This window comes from Pelmatolapia mariae, linkage group LG13 (assembly GCF_036321145.2).
Source record: "Pelmatolapia mariae isolate MD_Pm_ZW linkage group LG13, Pm_UMD_F_2, whole genome shotgun sequence".
Lineage (NCBI taxonomy): Eukaryota > Metazoa > Chordata > Actinopteri > Cichliformes > Cichlidae > Pelmatolapia > Pelmatolapia mariae.
In genome coordinates, this window is record NC_086238.1 from 20,333,616 (window position 1) to 20,347,791 (window position 14,176).

Below are 14,176 nucleotides of genomic sequence, written 5' to 3' on the forward strand. Positions count from 1 at the left end.
ACACATGTATATATTCTAAAATATTTGTAAGCACAAACTAAATCTCCTACCCTTTCCAAGGGACCTACAACTTTAAGACCAGTAGCCATGTGAAAATTGATTGTATTTTTATGTAGCCCATTAAAGAATTTATATCTGACATTTATAGACTACAGCTAAATATTTGCAATACTCCAGCCATTCAGTGTGGCTGTGAGGCATTGCTAAACCATGGACCTAAATTTAAATTAATGGACTATTAAAAAGGTCCTAAGTTTGACTTGGTTGTAGTCGAGGACACCCTACAAACACCCTACACACACTCAAACATACTCACGCACACACTCATTCATATATATACAAACCAGCTTGCTAATATTCTTTCATCGAGTTATTAATTGAAAGATGAGTAATGAAGTCCTTCATATAGCAAAGTTTTTTGGCAAACTGTTGCGAATGGCTGTTGTATCTGGAGCTCCATTTATCATTAATTTTGTTACTGCAGTCTTTGACATCATGTTTAAATCTTTACAGTACAATTTTTTTTAATTGCTCCTGGACTTTTAATTAAACCCGACAATAACTCTCCAAGCAATACTGATTTTATCTAATTTATTTTTTAATGTAAGACAGAGTGTTGTTTTTGCTCTGCTATTTTACTTGCTTGTTTTTATTTTGTTGATATTACTGTCAGTAAAATTATGTAAAAACAGGAAGAATTCTTACCAGTTTTGAGAGACTAGTATAGCGCCGAGCTGTACATTGAAGCGGAGGTCTATAAATGAAGGAAGCCCTTTCTGGGTCGCCCACACCCACCCATACATAGGTGTACGATGGGACCTTTGCCTCACATCACATAATTCCTCGTTATCTGAGTGAAAAATAGCTTACATTTGCAGAGGTATCTTGACATCAGGATGTAGACTGCAAGCAGCCATCCATAGAAATTTGTTCAGGAGAGAAAGGTCATTTCACATCTTGCTGTCATGCAGAATTTCATGAAGACGTCTGTGAAGTGAACACCACAGCCTGCTTTTTTTTTTTTTTTAAATAGATGTCCATTAACTGTGTCTCCTGCTTGTAATCAGCAGACATAGTCAATGGTCCACAATGGTCCGCAAAAAGGCACCACATCAAGTTTTTCTTAAACTGTTGCACACTTACTGTCTTGACTTGCTCAGCGTGTCAGAAGATGAACTTTAGTTCATCGTAAATTTTTCACTCAGCATATCATTCTTAAAATAATTTCTACAAAGATTGCAGGGTTTAGAGGCAGAAAAAAGAAAGAGCCTTAACCGAAACTGACATGACACACTGTCGTTTTTTTCCTCTTTCGCCCTTTGAAATTGTATCCACATTTATTAAGAAAAGGTTTTTGTTTCAGATAAATCAACCAACATAGCTGCAAAGCTATAAGGCAAATAAATGTAGCCTAGGACAGTATTTGCGTTGTGTTTTTATTGTTGATACAGTAAAAACAGAAACAAATGAGCATCATTTTAATCAACTTTATTACACATATCGTGCCCGGTCCAGTTGTTTCCTTTCTCTTTTTGGGGGGTTGATGGTGTTTCAGTGCTTGGGGGATTATGCACTTTACTATTTTGGAAAGGAATAGGTGAATAGAAAGGAGGTAAAAAGAGCACTGAATGGGATCCTGCAGACATCTGTACCTTTTTAAAGGTTGACTCATTTGCATCGCTTGAGTCACTGTTCAAAGGTTACTGTTAAACTACTATTTATGTATGTGTGTGTCTGTATATCCCTTGAGACTTGTATGCCACAGATGGGAAAATATTACAACAAGCTTTTCTTAATACATCTTTTGATGTCTGGATCAAACACATGGGTGATGATCAGACCACAGAAAAAAATTAGTGTTTGCTTTTTTTCCCCCAGACCATGATTACCATAATTTTGACATCTACAGTTTACCATTGTGTCAAGAAGATGTAGCGCCTGAAACCACTTTTGAAAGGGCTATTTGTTATTCTGTGCACTGCTTTGCATGAAGTACACACAGCACAAATTAGCACAAACTATAAAAAGATTGCCCTCAGGGGGTAAACACTTGCTTTTGCACGCGTGTCTGTTCTTACTGCTTCTTCAGATTTTACTGTGTGTGTGTTACTGAGTGATAATCAGGTTGTGTGATTTTAACTGTACAGATAGATTTTACATTTAACTTTCACTTAGGAAAAAAACCATGGTGCTAAGCAGTTTTGTATATTAGAATGAATTTTTATTGCCAGGAAGATTTATAATTAACTATGGGAGTCACAGCAAACTGCGGTGGGTGGTCTAGATTAAGGTAGAGCATACCATGTAGTCAGTGATGCTGTGTGATCTTTAAAAACATCCTGATATGAAAGGTATGCAGTCAAAATATTAACAGAACATTTGAAACAAAGTAAAGGCATTTTTATTCAATTATACTAAAGTAATTATAAGATGAGGTGCAGTTGTGTTAAGGCAATGGTCTCCTATGTGCAGGTACTTGGTGATGTTAGGAAGGAAGAACTTCCTTCTAACAGGACAAGACCTGAGGCAGAACCAGGGTCAGGGAGAGACAGCTACTACTACTATTGTGGGGTTGATAAAGTGCTACTACGTCTACTTTCAATCCTTGGGAGGGTGAGAATAAAGAGATGGGAGAAAAGAGGAGAAGAAACAACAAACAACAAGGCCAAGAAACGATGAACCATAGAAAGTGAAAAGAAAATGTAATGACATGCAATAGTGGATTGTAAATACGACAAAAGTGAAAAGAGTGAGTGCTTAAAAATTCTCCAGTGCATAATGACCAACAAGCCAGAGCCCACAATAACTAAGGTTCAGGATCATGTTATTCATTCCTAACTACAGTGGTCCCTCACTATATCACGGTTCACTTTTCACGGCCTCGCTGTTTTGCGGATTTTTTGGGGGGGTGCAGTTTTGCATGGTTTTTTGTTTGGTTTTTTTACAGCGCATTGTCGTTTGCGTCCTGATGAGCTGTAGACCATTTTCAATCAATCTCGTGTCGTGTCTCCTGTACAGTACAGAATGCGTTTAGCTTGTCAAATTTGCATAAATCTTCGCTAGCAGAAGACAACAAACATAACAGTGTCAATGTCAAAGGATTAGAAGGTGCATTAAGTGAAACCAAACAGATAAGTCAGACTTTACTCAACTCTTTCTTCTTGCTTCCTCTACTTCTGTACCATTGATTCTCTTGCAGCTGCTCTATTCCCATGTTCTGGACCTGAAAACAGGGTTTGATCTTTGGTTTCATTCTATAATACTGGACTTATTTTTCTACAAAAGTTTGAACTTTGAGAGTGTTTAAACAAGAGAGAAAAGTGTATAAAGTGTGTGGTGAGGGGTTTATAGCCTTAAAATATCTATAGTAATTGTAAAAAAATAAAGTTGGCTACTTCGTGGATTTCACCTATCGCGGGTTATTTTTGGAACGTAACACCCACAATAAACGAGGGAACACTGTACAAGGTTTATCAAAAAAAAAAGTTTGAAGCAAACTTTTAAACGGCAGATCCTGTCCATGTTCCACATGACAGGGAACCAATACTGTCTACTTTTGGAAACTCAAGGGACCATAAATGACACAAGAGCTTATCGGAATGATTATTATGAGCTATTATGAGGTCTTTAAGAGACTGCCTGATTATTCAGGACATTGTATGTAAAAAGAAGAACTCTACATTCAGGATTGGAGACAAGCTGATATGGGAGAAATATGTCTCTCTGTTAGTCTCTGTTAATACTCTTATTTTGGCTTTTTGGTTCAGCTGATGGCTCTTCATGGAGCCTTAGCCTAATAATAAAGGATTGTAAGGACTATAATGCATGAACTAGTTTTGGATATTTCTACATTTGGCAATAATGAATAGATTAAAGAAATAAGTTTTAGTAAATGATGTTCGGGTTAAAGGGTATAACCTGATGAGGATGCACGTTTATAATAATGGTTAAAAAAAATGAAAAGTAACTTTGTGTTTTTCTGAGATGTGCGTTATGCAAAGATCTGATTTTAATGACATGTTTGAATACATGCTATAGTAGGACGTTTGTTATCAAGGCGGTTGGGTTATTAAAATGTGTATATCAGAATGGATATTCATAGGTAGTTTAACAGATTTCACTTTGGAATAAAGTGTTGGACTGGTCAGCCAACAGATGGAGCCTTCTTCTACAGCCTGCTAATGGCCTGACACTAAATAACAACAAATGGAACAACAGAATAATAAAAATAAACTTGATGATTTCTACCTTATTTATAATGTATAAAGCATCAGTTTTGAGTAATGCACTGAAAATGATAACACATGCTAATAGCAAGTGTTTTCCTTTGCAAAGGCGTTGCAGCCAGGAGGAAACTTTTGGTTCTTCTGTCACCAATAAGTGCCAATGACTTTTCTGTCTCTGAGAAAGTTTTTTTGTTTTTTTGTTTTTCACCAGTCCAAAAGCTGTGTAATCTGCCCTGCAGACAAGTGTATGTATTAATTCTGCTTCCTGTTTGTGGCAGTTGAAAGTGACAACAAAAAGGAGACCAAAGGTGGCAAGGGAACTAAAACGAGGGGAGATCAAAGCCAAGCCATCAAAGCGGTGAGTTCAGTAAATTAATCTGGGCCTGCCAGATACAGAAAGCAATATTCCTTTTGCCTCCTGTCAGCACTGGCAATTATTTAAGTTGCTCCCCGCGTCTCTTTTAAGTGTGGTTTTCAATCAATTACATAATGTTTTCATAAAGATCCTAGTTCAAGCTTCTGGGTATTTATCCCCTGTTGTGCATCACTTCTGTTTTTTCATCAAACCCTCTTTTCTGCTTCTGTTTTCTCAGTCGTAATATACATTAGGTGGCACATATATGTGTGTACAAAAGAATATTTGCATGTTTGCACATTTATGTGATATGTCATTTATTTATTTCCACTTTGTATACATTTTTAGCTGCTTTGAGCTGTAAAAACTAAAATTCGTTTACCCAGGTACCTGCCAGTCATGTGCTGCCTTCTAACACCTTTCCAGTGGACACGCGTAACTTCAAATGTATCTTTTGTTTTCAGAATTACTTTTGTTAAACAGAAATATGTAATTTCACATTGGGTATTTAATTCAGATCTTTTAATTCAGGTCCGCTATACTTCTTAACATGCCTTTTAAAGATCTCGTTGACCCTTACAATGATGGCCACTTTGGTAAGTAATTTGTTAATATTAGCGGAAGAGGATGGATGGATGGATGGATATATATATTCAAAGACATGCAACTGGTCATTGTGGGTTAGATAAAGTGTTTAAGATGTCTAGAATAATATACACTATATCACACAGAAGGGACCAGTCTGAGCATGAAGATGAAGGAGATTTTGGGAACCCAGGATGTAACTCATCTGTGGGAGGGCTTCATGGGCAGCAAACAGACACCCAGGTGAGTCTTAGAGTGCAGCAAATTAAAGTTATACACCATTTTTTCCCTCTTGGCTCTTTGAGCACAGCAACAGCCAACTGTATCTGTTACATTCAACATACGACCAGTCACTTCTGCTTTGCTAACATGTCTTCATATTTTTTAAGCCTGTCAGAAATGGAGCAAATGTTGTGCAGATGCAGTGGCTTTATTTACCTGGGGGTGGAACACTTCATGGGAAACATACCACCTGGCAAACTTGCATCCCTTAATTTGTCTGGTACGTAAACACTCTTATATCACATTTTCCCGCCTGTGATTGTAGTATTTGTAAAGGAATGTAAAGACAATGCATTTACTGCTTCCATCTCATAATTTAATAACTCACAGTACATTCATCACTTTGTTATGGCTACTACTGCATGTGAGCATTAAAAAATACAAAGACTGTAATGAGTGGAATGACACAGAACCAGCCAACGTCATTGTCACACTGACATGAACTTCATAAGGTTGTTCTTAGTACAGACAAAGCAAAGAAAAATGGTATTTTAATTATATACATGAAATGATAACCTGAAAAAATTGTGACATGGTTGGCATACGTGGAAGATGTTTGATAAGGTAATATCGTGTTAATAAGGCACCAATGACGGGTTTGGGAAATGAGAAGGAACAGAGGAGTGAAGTTGACAACACATGACAAGCTAATCTTCAAAATAAAGCAAGAATTAAGCTAAAAGCGGAAAAAAGAACGACCCATTAAAAACAATCTTTGGTTGGGTTTTCATGTCACACACAGACAAACACAATCACAAGGTAAAGAAGTTCCAGCCACACTGTTGTGTGTGTCTGGAGCAATAATAAAAGCTAATAGAAATTTGTGAAGCAGTTCCTTCAGCTTTTCAGCAGAGGTCAGTCCAAAGCAAATACTATCCACACAAGAATTATACCTCAGATTCTCCCAATTTTAGTTAAGACATTGAATGTTAATGTTTATGACAGTACAATTAGAAAAAGGTTAAGCAAGTGTGGCTTGTTTGGAATGGTTGCCAAGAAAAACTCTTTCAATTTCATTTAAACAAACCCCAAAACTTCGGGAGCAATGCTCTTTGGACAGTTAATTTTAAAGTGGAGAGGTTTGTCCATAATGCATAGCATGATGTTATGTGAAAAGTAGTGGGGATGATTTGGGCTTGTTATGTAGCCACAGTGCAGTCAACAGCAGAGGCCCTGCCAGGCCAATCCCAATCTTTTGCAGTTGGGAACTGGGACATGGAATGTCACCTCTCTGGTCGGGAAGGAAGCCTGAGCTTCTTCCCGACCAGAGAGTGTGTGAGGTTGAGAGATGGATGTCGTTGGGCTCACCTCACTGGTTCCACAGCTTGGGCTCTGGAACCAGTCTACTGGAAATGGCCTGAACTCTGTTCCAGTCTGGAGTTGCCCTCATGGAGAGGCGATAGGCTGGGATGGGTGTCCTTGTGTTCACTCGGCTTGGACCTATATATTTGGGCTTTTACTGGTGGACAAGATCCCCCAAGATTAAGTATGTTTGTGTCTTGTTCAAGAACGATGGGAGAGGAGAGATTGACAGCTAAACTGGGACGCATCCCCAGTCCGTTATAATAAAAAGGAGAGCTGACCATAAAAGCGAAGGTGTCAGTTTACCAGTCAATCTACATCCACACCCTCATCTATGGTCATGAGCTATGGTTAGTGACCAAAAGAATGAGATCACAGATACAAGTGGCAGAAATTAGCTTTCTCAGAAGAAGGGAGGCCTCTCCCTTACAGATAGAGTGAAAAGTTCAGTCATTCTAAATAGGCTGAGTCTAGAGCCTATTTAGAATTGCTCCACATCAAAAGGAGCCACTTGAGGTTGGTTGGGGCATCAGAGTAGGATGCCTCCTGGGTGCCATGTATGCCCATCTGAAACAGGAAGGCTATACTGGGGATACAGTGGCTTGCAAAAGTATTCAGCCCCCTTGAACTTTTCTACATTTTGTCACATTACAGCCACAAACATGAATCAATTTTATTGGAATTCCACGTGAAAGACCAATACAAAGTGGTGTACACGTGAGAAGTGGAACGAAAAACATACATGATTCCAAACATTTTTTACAACCATTCCATTGTTGCCCTGGCTTTATGTTTAGGGTCGTTGTCCTGCTGGAAGGTGAACCTCCGCCCCAGTCTCAAGTCTTTTGCAGACTCCAAGAGGTTTTCTTCCAAGATTGCCCTGTATTTGGCTCCATCCATCTTCCCATCAACTCTGACCAGCTTCCCTGTCCCTGCTGAAGAGAAGCACCCCCAGAGCATGATGCTGCCACCACCATATTTGACAGTGGGGATGGTGTGTTCAGAGTGATGTGCAGTGTTAGTTTTCCGCCACACATAGCGTTTTGCATTTTGGCCAAAAAGTTCCATTTTGGTCTCATCTGACCAGAGCACCTTCTTCCACATGTTTGCTGTGTCCCCCACATGGCTTGTGGCAAACTGCAAACGGGACTTCTTATGGTTTTCTGTTAACAATGGCTTTCTTCTTGCCACTCTTCCATAAAGGCCAACTTTGTGCAGTGCACGACTAATAGTTGTCCTATGGACAGATTCCCCCACCTGAGTCGTAGATCTCTGCAGCTCGTCCAGAGTCACCATGGGCCTCTTGGCTGCATTTCTGATCAGCGCTCTCCTTGTTCGGCCTGTGAGTTTAGGTGGACGGCCTTGTCTTGGTAGGTTTACAGTTGTGCCATACTCCTTCCATTTCTGAATGATCGCTTGAACAGTGCTCCGTGGGATGTTCAAGGCTTGGGAAATCTTTTCGTAGCCTAAGCCTGCTTTAAATTTCTCAATAACTTTATCCCTGACCTGTCTGGTGTGTCCTTTGGACTTCATGGTGTTGTTGCTCCCAATATTCTCTTAGACAACCTCTGAGGCCATCACAGAGCAGCTGTATTTGTACTGACATTAGATTACACACAGGTGCACTCTATTTAGTCATTAGCACTCATCAGGCAATGTCTATGGGCAACTGACTGCACTCAGACCAAAGGGGGCTGAATAATTACGCACACCCCACTTTGCAGTTATTTATTTGTAAAAAAAAATGTTTGGAATCATGTATGATTTTCGTTCCACTTCTCAAGTGTACACCACTTTGTATTGGTCTTTCACGTGGAATTCCAATAAGATTGATTCATGTTTGTGGCTGTAATGTGACAAAATGTGGGAAAGTTCAAGGGTGCCGAATACTTTTGCAAGCCACTGTAGTATGTTTATAGCGCTTGTCTAGGAAGTTGGACTTTGGTAGATCAAAGCCTAACTTTTAAAACTTTAAAAAAGAACAACCCACATAGACACATGGAAGAGAAAGAGACTCGAGAGCATTAAGAGAATACCAACAACAAAGACACGGCAGAAAACAACAGTCATTTGTTTTCTTATATGTATCAGTTCATGAAATCACACAAAGTTTTGAGTTTTCTGACGTGTTTTAGGTGCTAGACTGGGGTGAAAACAACAGGCAAAATACTGGAATGAAGGAATGAATGAATGAATGATTAAAATTTGAAGCAGCTTTGTAGATTATGTAAACAGTAAATGGAGCAGTGGGCTTAATCTCCTTAACCCCGTCAACGTTTCATTCCCTGAGTGAGTATAAATATAAATATCCTTGCAGTGCAGTGAGAAATCAATGAGGTTTTGCTAGCTAATACTTGGAATAACATTTCCTCAACTTCACTGAGTGCCTGTAATAAATAAAGTAATATCAAAAACATAATGAGGATTAATGAATTTGACTTTAATACTGGGTCATGCTCACTGGGAAGGCTGCTGTTAATTGATTGTATGGAAATAATGTCTTGTAAAAATAAATTTAACAAGGTTCATTTACACTTTCCTCTTCAGGAGTTGAAACTGTAGAAGAAGGGTAGTCTAATCCCAGGAACTTTTGCCTGTCGTAATTTATTTACCGTCAGGAGACATTCTGAGTTATTATAGAAGGTTTCTTCACTCCTCCTTTTCAGCACTTTTTAAATAAATGATAACTGGCACTAAAAATTCTTTTCACACTTTCAAAAGATATTTAAAAGAAAACAACTGTGCTTCATCTTCACGTCCCCTTTCATCTCCTTCACCAGCAAGCAATGGTAATCTGAGACTTTTTTTCCCAGTGTGATTGGCAGAGTGCCACATATGTCCTGCCCCAGGCCGGACATATGTGGCACCCACTAGACCGACATTAGTGCTGCTAACTATAGTGTGAATGACACATTGTTCTGAATTCCAGCTGTTACTTCACAACACACTCGATTGTTACTGCTTAACTGGCCAACATGATGTGATTAGGTATTGTCAGATTTATGTTTTTCGGGGAAAGTGGTGTCATTGAGGACATGTAGCACCATCTGCTGCTTGTATGTTTTTATCCCTCAGTTGTAAAAGGCTGACGGGGTATTCTCATCACTCTATCGGGCAGGGTATGTGTGGTCATTCCGTTACAGTTACCATTTAAAAAAGTGGTATTCAGAATACGGTTACTTTGTTGAAATAAATGGATTACACGGCGTTCTTTTCCTGTTTCGTATGTTAGGCTGTCCCCTCTCTATTTTTGGTAATTCCACGCCGGTGGAAACCCAAACAAAACACGCATTAAGAGGCTCTAATTTCTGGGTCTCAATCTCATGTCCCATGTTACCCCTACTTGCGGCCCACTTAGGCTACGTTCACACTGCAGGCGAAAGCGCATCAAATCCGATTTTTTTGACCCTATGCGACCCATATCCGATCATGGTATGACAGTGTGAACGGCGGAAATCCGATATTTTCAAATCCGATCTGGGTCACTTTCGTATGTGGTACTGAAAGCGACTGCTGTTTGAACGGTCATGTCGCATTAAATCCGTCTTTTACGTCACTGACACAAGTCAGACGCCAATTATCAGCGCCGGAGAAGCGCCCGAGAAGACATCGCGAACGCTTCCTGGCCATCCAGTGTAGATGTTAGTGAAACTGTTGGGAAGACAACGTGAACATTTTATTTGTACTGTATAATCTGCAGATTCTGACAGAAATCTGCAACTATCCTTTGAAGCACCGCTCCTCTAAAACAGCAATAAGGATCATTATTAGGTTATCTACATTATTATGTAAATAACAAAATAACTTAAAGCAAAAATTGGGAAACGTAAAGTCCGAAGTCTTTATATTAAGGGCCATCAGTCAAACAATATTGTTTGCTCTGGGTCTAAACAGAGCGCGTTGTGTGTGACATCTTCTTTTGCGCATGCGGGCCGCTTTGAGCGTTCACACTAGAGCGCGTTTGCTGTCGCATTTTATTTGTAGTGTGAACAAACAGACAAAAAAATCGGATTTGATCAAAAAATCGGAATTGAGCATTAAGACCTGCAGTGTGAACGTAGCCATAATGACGTGACAAAATATTTTTAAAAAATTATTTAATATGAAGGCAATAGGCAAAGTGTTACAGGCATAGCCCTAAAGAATATAGCCTCATGGGCAGTGTAGCCCAGTTGCAAGTAAGCTATTAGGACTCGACTGTACACTGTGTTCGTGTTTTCCCCGAAACAATAAGTTCGTTGGAGCAGCCTTTCAACATATTAAGATTTAAAAATCTCGTTGGTATTGCTATGTCGAGTAGCCTTCAGTAATAGTAATAAATCACACAATAGTACATTCTTGTAGTTGTAAATAGCATGATAATATTTTTAGTAATCCAAAGTATTCAGAATACTCTCATTGAGTAACATAACAGAATACGTTACAAAATACATTGGGGCATGTATTCTGTAATCTGTAGTGGAATACATTTTAAAAGTAACCTTCCCAACACTGGCTGAGGGGTATCACTGGCAACAGCTATGCTGTTGTAATATTTACTATCTAAATAAGAAAGGTCTTCTCTATAAAAGGCATTCTCTAGAATTCCCAGTGTGCTGTTCCAGTAGCTTTACATAAAACTGAGCATCAAGAGGGGTCCTCGCAGATGTGCCGTGTGCATGTGGATGCCGACTTTTGAACTGTATGCTGATTAAAAGCCAGATGGCTGATACAGTGGTCACTGTATCCGTGGTTTTCATAAAGAATTTTCAATTTTTGTCTGTCCAACTTAAATGAGCCAGCCTTGAGAAGCTGCCATAAAATCTATGAGGGTTTACTCTTTGTATGAGGGTCGCTTCTGCTCTCACCACCTTTGGCTTTCCATTTTTATCCATGAAAAGGTCAGGGAGGTGTGCTCATATGGCAAAATATAATTTACTCCACACTGAAATAACATGTCCTGGACTGCAGTCATCCTGACAAAACAGTACTTCATACAAAATAAGACTCTTTAAAGAACAAAAAGACTTTAATGTTGCTTTGACAACAACCTCAGAGTTGAATGCATTTACTGCCATACTAAAAATGAAACAGCTACAAAGCCAAAGGGTTTGGAAGCCAACATTACTGTCTCTGTCAGCTGGAGTAAAACGCCATGTAGCAGACAAAAGCACCAGTTTTTCACAGCCACAGGTCGAGTACCTGTGTGCTCCTACGTAAATGGACTGTCCAACGAGCATGTGCAGGAGAATCCTGCTAAAAGCCTCTTTGGCTCTTAAACTAACCTTCTGTCATAACTTTTCCATATTTCATCTCATGTTTCTATTTTTGTAAATCAGATTGAGAGCTGGTCAGATGTGGGGCCGAGGCTAAAATGTCATGTTTTAGTTAATTAACACATACTGTCTAATGTGTGTAAAATCGCACTGTCCCTCTGTTATTCACAGCAGCTTTAATCAGTTATCTCTCAAATACATCATACGCCCCTCAACTTTATTTCAAAAATGTAAACATTTTAAGCACAACCTTGGTCATTCATTGTGCTTAACAGGGTAATTAAAATAAAAGTAAAAAGATGCCATGCATTAAGCAAATCTCTTATCCTTTGTTTAGCAAGAGACTATTCTGGAGACTTAAAATTACCCAAAGTATTCAATGTTCTGTTGCCAACTAATGATGATAATAATGTTTTTTTCCTTAGAGTGCCACATGGCTCTGCTTTTTGACCAGGTTCACAACAAGGCCAGTGTTCTCCGTCAGTCCAAACTTGGCAGGCAAAGGAGGTATCAAAGAAGTTAGAATGAATGAAATACTAACTAAATTTTCCATTTCTGTTTTGCCTTCCTAAAGCATTTTCCAAGTTTTTTTTTTCTTGGCAGTATTTTTGACTGTTTGCTTGGTAAAGGTTTGTAGACAACATTTACTCTCTTTGTGTCTTTATGATCTTCTCTCCAGTGCAGGAACATTTGCCCTGCAGAATCCCGTGGAGACTGCTCTGCTGCTCAGTTTGAGTGGTGCTGGCTGTATTGTCCTGAATCAGTGGCACAGCAGCTTTCAACAGAACACACATAATGTGACCGCTATTTTAGACAGTAGGTTTTGGGCGTGTATTTAAAACGTTACATTACTGCAAGCTGAGATTGTAAATTAGCATATGCAAATATTTACTTTGCACCTGTGGGTATTATTAGAGGTTACATTAGCAGTGTGTGTGTGTGTGTGTGTGTGTGTGTGTGTGTGTGTGTGTGTGTGTGTGTGTGTGTGTGTGTGTGTGTGTGTGTGTGTGCGTGCGTGCCACCACTTGCAGATATACTAAGGATTCAACAAACCTCTGGCCAGGCCGTCCATGCCCTCAGAAAAGGGGACAGTTCAGAGATACCACAAAGTATTCACAAGGTCAAAGGATCAAATGGTACTATAAATATATATGTATATGTAGCTTCACTTTTGCATTCTATTTCTATTTATTATTAATGCGTTCAATTTGCATGCTTATGTTTCTCTTTGAGTACAAAGAATCACTGTCTATAAATTCTGTTTGATCTATATTGAGCAGAATCGTTACATAACTAAATATAGAACTGGTAATACTGCACAAAAGGAGCAAAATTCAATAAAACTTACAGCTAACTGCTTTCTCTGTAGATCAAGAGCTCCTCGCTGTCTCAGAGGACAGAAAGGAAGATGATGATCAGCATGAAATGGCTCTCCCACCATCTGCCTTCAACTGCGTTCTTTATGGCCTTCCCAACTTAATTGTCATGTGATAATCTGGATATCCTTAACTGAAGCTTCTTTATTTAAGAAAAAGATTGTTGATTCGTTACTTACATAGACATTTTTGGTCTCAGTAGTGATTTTACTACTCATGGTAGTGCCCAACTGTATAAAATAAAAATGTTACTTCACAGCAAACAAAAAATAAAAGCTTTTAGTGCTTGGGGAGTTGATTCCTTCCAGTGATTTATCCTCTTTATGATTGATGTCTGTACCTGTGGGACCACGGAAATAAAGTAAATTTAGAAGTTTGAAAAAAATTGTCCATATTTAGGTAAAAATGGCAAGTTTGCTGCAGGCTGATAGCAGTCATCCTCTGTTTCTAGCAGAGGTACCCGCAGTGTGCAGGTGGGTGTTACAGGTTTTACTGTGCTACATTTATTTTAAAACTTTAGTTTATTTTTTGCAGCAGTTGCAAACTACCAAAGTATCATTAATGTCTTTGCCTCGTCTTTGCAATGGCATACAGAACCTGCATATTAATGTGAGATTGGGTGGTGTAGTGGCTAACATTGTTACATCATAACAAGAAAAGGTCCTGGATCAAATGTACCGGCTGTTTGCTCCAGGTGCTGTGGCTTCCTCTCACGGTCCAAAGGCGTGAATATTAGGTTAATTAGTAATTTTAAATTGTGAATGATTGTCTTTCGCTATGTGTTGGCCCTGCAGT

General features: G+C 39.0%; 1 protein-coding gene across 1 annotated transcript in view; it reads left to right on the forward strand.

Moving 5' to 3' along the window:
* Positions 1–13,603, forward strand: part of LOC134640447 (cilia- and flagella-associated protein 46) — a 66,016-nt gene extending 52,413 nt beyond the window's left edge. Inside the window, exons 51-59 of the mRNA XM_063492242.1 lie at positions 4,505–4,584; positions 4,968–5,028; positions 5,145–5,177; positions 5,313–5,409; positions 5,556–5,668; positions 12,431–12,512; positions 12,685–12,821; positions 13,037–13,141; positions 13,375–13,603. Coding sequence (XP_063348312.1) covers positions 4,505–4,584; positions 4,968–5,028; positions 5,145–5,177; positions 5,313–5,409; positions 5,556–5,668; positions 12,431–12,512; positions 12,685–12,821; positions 13,037–13,141; positions 13,375–13,496 — 830 coding nt within the window. The 3' untranslated portion in view covers positions 13,497–13,603. The remainder of the gene's footprint in view (positions 1–4,504; positions 4,585–4,967; positions 5,029–5,144; positions 5,178–5,312; positions 5,410–5,555; positions 5,669–12,430; positions 12,513–12,684; positions 12,822–13,036; positions 13,142–13,374) is intronic.
* The last annotated feature ends 573 nt before the right edge of the window (positions 13,604–14,176 follow it).